This window comes from Populus euphratica, unplaced genomic scaffold (genome assembly GCF_000495115.2).
Source record: "Populus euphratica unplaced genomic scaffold, PopEup_1.0 scaffold24.1, whole genome shotgun sequence".
Taxonomy (NCBI): Eukaryota; Viridiplantae; Streptophyta; class Magnoliopsida; order Malpighiales; family Salicaceae; genus Populus; species Populus euphratica.
Window position 1 is genome coordinate 920,639 of NW_011499893.1, and position 6,370 is coordinate 927,008.

The 6,370-nt window shown below is 38.2% G+C and overlaps 1 protein-coding gene across 1 annotated transcript; it reads right to left on the reverse strand.

Annotated features, from left to right (window-relative positions):
* Positions 1–1,798: 1,798 nt before the first annotated feature.
* LOC105131627 (ETHYLENE INSENSITIVE 3-like 1 protein) lies at positions 1,799–6,110 on the reverse strand. Its single transcript, XM_011034676.1, has 2 exons — positions 5,793–6,110; positions 1,799–4,323 (listed from the first exon to the last, which is right to left on the reverse strand). The coding sequence occupies exon 2, from the start codon at positions 4,137–4,139 to the stop codon at positions 2,151–2,153; it is 1,989 nt and encodes a 662-aa protein (XP_011032978.1). The 5' UTR covers positions 4,140–4,323; positions 5,793–6,110; the 3' UTR covers positions 1,799–2,150.
* Positions 6,111–6,370: the final 260 nt, after the last annotated feature.

A 6,370-nucleotide genomic window follows, 5' to 3' on the forward strand; every position in this document is an offset into this window, starting at 1 on the left:
GAATAATAGAAAGGTTGGATGGTGACAAATTATATCACGCAGAATATTTATTATAATAATTGTTTGGAGCATCTAAAAGCTACATAAACTACTTTTATGATTAAAAAGATATTATAAATTTTTTTTTCTTACCTTTTTTTTACATGTCAGTAAATTTTTTATCTCGATTTAAATAGTAATTTATTTGATACCTAGCAAGAGCTCGAGATTGTTATTCTAAACCTTCTCGAGGGTTCCACCTCCAAACACAAAATTTATGAATAATTAATATTTTACATTATTATTTAGCTATTGAATTAGTATTTTTTTTCATGTTAGTGATCACAGAGCGTGGACACAGTGTCTTTATAAATCAATTAATAATTCACTTCATTCTCAATAAGCTTTTATTATTTATTAAAAAAATAAGATTTATGTGATATATGTATATTTTCATAATATGATATCTCAAGGATTTAATGAAATTTACCATTAAAAAAATAAATTAGTAAACACAAACATAATTGGGGGATCATGGTCTCTTCTAGATCTTGTAGAGTCTATTTTAGCTTTAAGAAATAGTGTGCAAGCATCTTGTATGCACACGCTTGTCTGATAATGTAAAGGAAGGCCCAAATTGGAAAATTGAAGACAAGAGATGGGGTTGAAGGAAAGGGTGCAGGGGGTGAAAAGGACTCGCTCCATTGGCAAATACCTTCACTTCCAAAACCTGCCTAACTTTGACTGACCTTCCCAGGATTTTCTTTTCCCCATGCCAAACAAAAAGCATGGGACCTGTCTTATATTTTGCCGTCTAGTGTGATTCTTAATCTCTTAAACGTCTGATTGATAATGCCATTGAATGTGTTTGTTTCAATTATTTTTCTTTGAGAAAGTTGTAAAATTGATGTTTTCTAGTTGAATTTTTTATGATTTTGGCATATAAAACAAGCATCAAGTCAGTTTTTTTTTTTAAAAATAAAAAATACTTTATAAAACATCTGATGGATAATTCCATGTGTTTGTATCAAATCATTAATTTTTCATGGTACATGTATTTTAAAAAACCATCAATTTAATTATTTTTCCCGCCTCCAATCAGACCAGGAAGTCTCGCACATCTATATACTCGGTGCATGAATTTAACTCCCCATGTCATGTCTTCCACCAGGACACCCTAGCCTCAAACCTTAGGCAGGGAAGATAGGGATTCAGGGATGAGAGAGAGCTTGGATCCATGGTAAAGATTTTGAACCCTCAGTAGGAGTTCAACCGTGTATGAGTTGAAATTTGTACACAAAATAGAGAAAACAGAAACAAGAATGATATCAAAACAGCCCTATCAATGATATCAAAACAGCCCTATCAGATCATCGCTGCTTCAAACAGAAAAGAAAGGCATGTGTTTAACGTGCAAAAGAATCTTTCCATAAAGTTTTTTGACCCGAGACAGAAAAGCATATTAGTGCTGGAAGTCCTGAGATGCAAAAAAGATGAGTCCATGGTTGATGTGGTAGATACTGTTGCCAATTTTTGACTGCTGCTGCCTGATAGAATTCCACATCTTTCTTGTAACTTCAGCTAACATCCATCAACTCTTCCTGGACTCCACCACTACTTTGTCTCTGCCGTCTGTGTGAGGGTGTGTTGTGCACACAGGAAAAGAAGCATTTCTGTTCAAGTACCTTTAGAAAAACTGGTCAAGTGCATTGAACAAGCTGAGAAAGTGGAGGCATTATAAGGTCCCTTTCTAATCATATCTAGCGGGATCAAAAAATAGACCAATCAAGGAATGCAGGGATGTTGCACAAACACAAAATACAGCATAGCGTATGAAACCACCATATATTGATATGCGTGCACATATATTTAACTACATGCCGATATAAACTTTTCGACAGCAGTACTGAACATGGGTTTGGTCCTTGCCAGTTCTTTATTGGCCCTCTTCAATACTGCATTGAAAGCAACCTAGAAATCCTAGACTTAGCAACATAAAGTAGCAGAACATAAACTCAGAAGTTCACAAACATCTACATATACGAACATATTAAGCTACTAAAACTCGCAAGGAAGAAGTTTCAGCACTATCAAGCAGAAACTGTGTTGGTGATGAAGTTTCGCAACTATGAAGCAGACTCTGTGTTGATGATGCCTTTCTTCCCAGAGTGTTAGACGTACCACATGCCAGCATCCTGCTTTGGCATTGGATCCATGGAATACTCAACTGGTGGCATGGTGAACGGAGAGCCAAATCTGAAGTCAACAACATTATCATTGACATTGGCATCAAATGCAGAATCAAATGCCTTGCAGTGATCAAACTCAATTTCAGTTGATGGAAAAGCAGAATTGTTCACTGGCATGCTGGTCACTTCAGTTATGTTGTTTCCCATTATAGCCCCTTGGCCATAGAAGCTATCATCAACCTGAAATTGGAATTTCTGCTGTTGGTGTTGATTTTGACCGCCAACAACATTAGCATTCCTAGAATCCAGCTGAAACTGAAATTTCTGTTGTTGCTGTTGCTGCAGCAGATTTTGGTCCCCCATAAAACTGACATTCCTGCGGTCCAGATGGAATTGAAATTTCTGCTCTTGCAGTTGCTGCTGTGTTTGATCTCCAACAACATTGGCACTTCCAGGATTCATGTTCTTGTCTCGCTGAAGATTGGTATCATAGAAAGACATAAGATCAGAAATCGATTTTTTCCCATCTTCTGGAAGTCCAAGTCCTGAAACATTAAATGAAGGGGTCTGGTTTGGAGCTGCTGCCTTAGTTTGGGGAAATGGGAGAGAAAACACAGCTGGTTTGTCACTGTTAATTTGGAAATTAGACATTCCAAATCCCTGAGAAGTGTTTGTGCGGTATGAGCAATTCATTTGGTGATTATTTCTTGCAGTGACGTCGAGAAACCCAATTCTGGAATCATTGTAGGGGCATTGAGGATACTCGCACCTATACACCTTTTGATCAACCATCATATGTGGCTCACCAGCAGGCTGCTTCCTTTTCTGAATGAAACTCATGTTTGTCTCAACATGTTCTCCCTTAATTTGTGGAGCCCCTGGTGGCATCATAAATCTATCTCTTGGTGCAGCTGCTGTTGCCATGTTGAAAAGATTGACATCAAGAGGTTTGCAATCCTCTACTTCAACATTGGGCTCATCATCCACTCCTTCAACATCATAATCACTGGAATCGCTGATGATAAAAGAACCACTACCACCAGCAGACATGGGAATGCAGCTATCTGGGTATAATTTTCGAGACAGTGCTTCTTCCTGATTAATTATTGCCAACCAAGTGGCACTCTCCTTGGCAGTCATTTTATCCTGTAAACATTTAGACTGACAAACAAGCTTGCGAATCTTGGCAATATCAGGAGACAAGTGCTTAATCACTGCTGTTAGAACACTGACTTTCCAAGCCTTCTTCAGATCATGAGGCTTCTTGTATGGAGGAGGACCCTGATCCTTGGGCAAACCCTGTTGAGGCCACCATTCCTCATTCCCAGTGGGCCACCACGGGGGGGCAACGCCTTTCTCCAGTGGGAAACGCCTCTGAGGTGGATCACAGTGCTGCATCAGGGCTGACAGAAGCGATCCAAGAGTTGTATCCTGAAGTTCCTGCAAGGTGTGAGGTGTGGATGCTGCTGGACCACAATCTTCCCTCTTTCCAGGGATTGCATGGTCTGCTTGATACTTGGAAATAGCAGCAGGCCCATTCCGATCAAACCTGACTTTTTCCTTCCACCATCCCCGGAGATTGTCAGATGCTCCACTCACTGGCTTTCCCTTCTCAGGAATGATCCCATACACAAAACCCTGAGCTTTGCAAACTTCCATCATTTTCAGCATATATTTCAGGATACCATCTTGCGCTCGTGACATCTTCTTCCTTCGTGCTTGCTCCTGGGACTGACGCTGTTTTGCATTATCAACAACTTCTGTATTCTTACTCTGCTCTTTAAGTCGCCTAAGCAACATTCTGTCTCTCCACATCCTCCTCTCCAGCTCGTCCACATCCATCTCTTCATCGCTGTAATCCTCCTCAATTGTTGCCTCTGGTTCGCGTTCTGGAACCACATCCATTTCTCCAGGAGGTGCCGAGAAAAAGTCCAGATTGTTGCAAAATTCCATTTCTTCATAGATTCCCATTTCAGCACACGCCAAAGTCAGCTTGGTTTTAAGAAATGAATGGATGACTATGCTCAGTTAAGAATTGCTTCACCTCTCTTGCGATATCAACCTCCGTGCACAGCTATCGCTTAGAAGCTCACCTATTCTTATTCTTTGCAATTCAGAGTATATGATGCAGGAAGAGGCAGCCACAGCTAAGCTCCTGCGAGCCAAATAAATGCACTTAAATAATTGGTGAAAGTTTCTCCAATACTCTATCTTGCAGTAGATCGTGTACAATGAATCATTAAACTCTGATTTAATGTAAAACACAGAGTATGGAATAGCATAGACACCATGAATTAGACTAATACCTAATTATCTAACAATAAAAAACAGAGTAACTGTTTTAGAAGACCGACAAAGTGTATACCCACCAACATACAAATATAATCATATGTCCATTAAGGCTCTCTTTAGCTGGACATTTGTAAGACAAACAAAAAAACAAATATGTAAACGTAACATACAGCAAGCTTTATCATCAACATTATCAAAATCAGTTACGGTTTGAAAAAAATGAACTTGCTTTTCTCATGTCAGTGGAAAAAATTAATTCCAGAGATATTCAAATAAAAACTGCATGATTGTCTCAACCTGATGGTAAATCAATATCACCAAGAAGCAGACAACATAAATTCGAAACCTAAGCGAAAAAACCGCGGATCCCAGCCTCCACTCGGACACGTCAACAGGGTGTCTAGGCGGTGGGCTATGTCTTGACATGCCCCACAGGTAGTCTTAATTACATCTAAGCATACCTATATTACCAAAAATAAACCAATTATAATGAAATGAAATGAAATTACATACAATATCCCAACGCCATTTTACATGTCAAGATATCAAGAAAACACAACAATTTTTCAAATTAAAAGTTAGCAACCAACGACTCAGTCATAAGCACAATTACAAAATATACAAGAGGGCACCATCTTCACTGATGATCATCAACTTTTAAGAGGGTCAAAACTATAATCCATATAAAGCGTAGATCTACCCGTAAATAGATTTTGTTACATCACTAACAACTAAGATTAAACAGCATGTGATTCTCTACCAAAAATAAAAGAGAGACAGAGAGAGATGTGTGTGATTATTCATAGCTTACTAGACAAAAAAACTTCCAGCTAAATTGCTTGTTAAGTAAGAAGAGAAAAAAGAAAGAAAGAAACTCACCCTTTCCACAATAGCAACACTGCAAGTCTTTAACAAAATCAGATGTTAGATGTTTTACGATGAATTTCAAGCCTTTTATTACGCAAACAAGTATAATAAGTCTCCTAGAGCCAGCTTTCTTGAAAACTAAGCGATGCAAGGACACGACGCACCATGAATTAGCAGGGAACCAAAAAGGTCATCACCATGATACATGAAAAGACACTAAGAATCAACAGAATTCCCTTTTCTGTGTGACATAAATGATGATTAATTAATTACAAGATATTGATTGATATCGACAATTAATAGCGTGTACAAAATTCCAGGACAGTACAATTAATAAGCACAGAAGATCAAGCAACATAACAACACTTAACCACAAAAGACATGGTTTGATACAAAATTTAAGACATGGGATCCAATGGATTTATTGATAAATAAAGAAACGAAGAAAAAAAATTGTATCTTTACCAAGTTAACGAGTTGTGGATTCGTAAGAGCTGCTGCAACCATTGAAGAAATTAACAAAGTTTCTCTCTTCTACCTTTCTGGGGTTAAGAAGAAGAAGAGGAAGAAAAGGAGGAGGAAGAAGAATCTCTCTTCTATTGTGTCATGATATTGCTCTTGTGCTTACTGTTTAGACAGAGAGAGAAGAAGTAGGGACCTTAAATGCCTTCAAGCCTTTTGTGTTAAATTTTTCTACTGCTACTGTCTCATGGAGGAAAAAAAACAAGGAGAAAAATGCAAGGAGGGAGGGAGAAAGGTGGCAAATTGTCTGAAAGAGACAGGGAACTGGAAAGCAGTCTATCTGGGTGGGTGAAGTTATAGATAACCATGGTTAGAGTGGTTTTCACCGTGGTTAAACCGTGGTGATGGTTGGAGTTTTGGATAATTTGGAGTTATTTATTTATTTTCTTGAGAGTTTGAAAAGAGTTTATTATATTTGGATCTTCTCTTGTGTGCTTATTCACACTCAAAGTATGGTGTTCTATGGCTGTGTTGTGAGGTGGACAAATGGGTGTAGATCAAAAAAAAAAACACAAAAGATT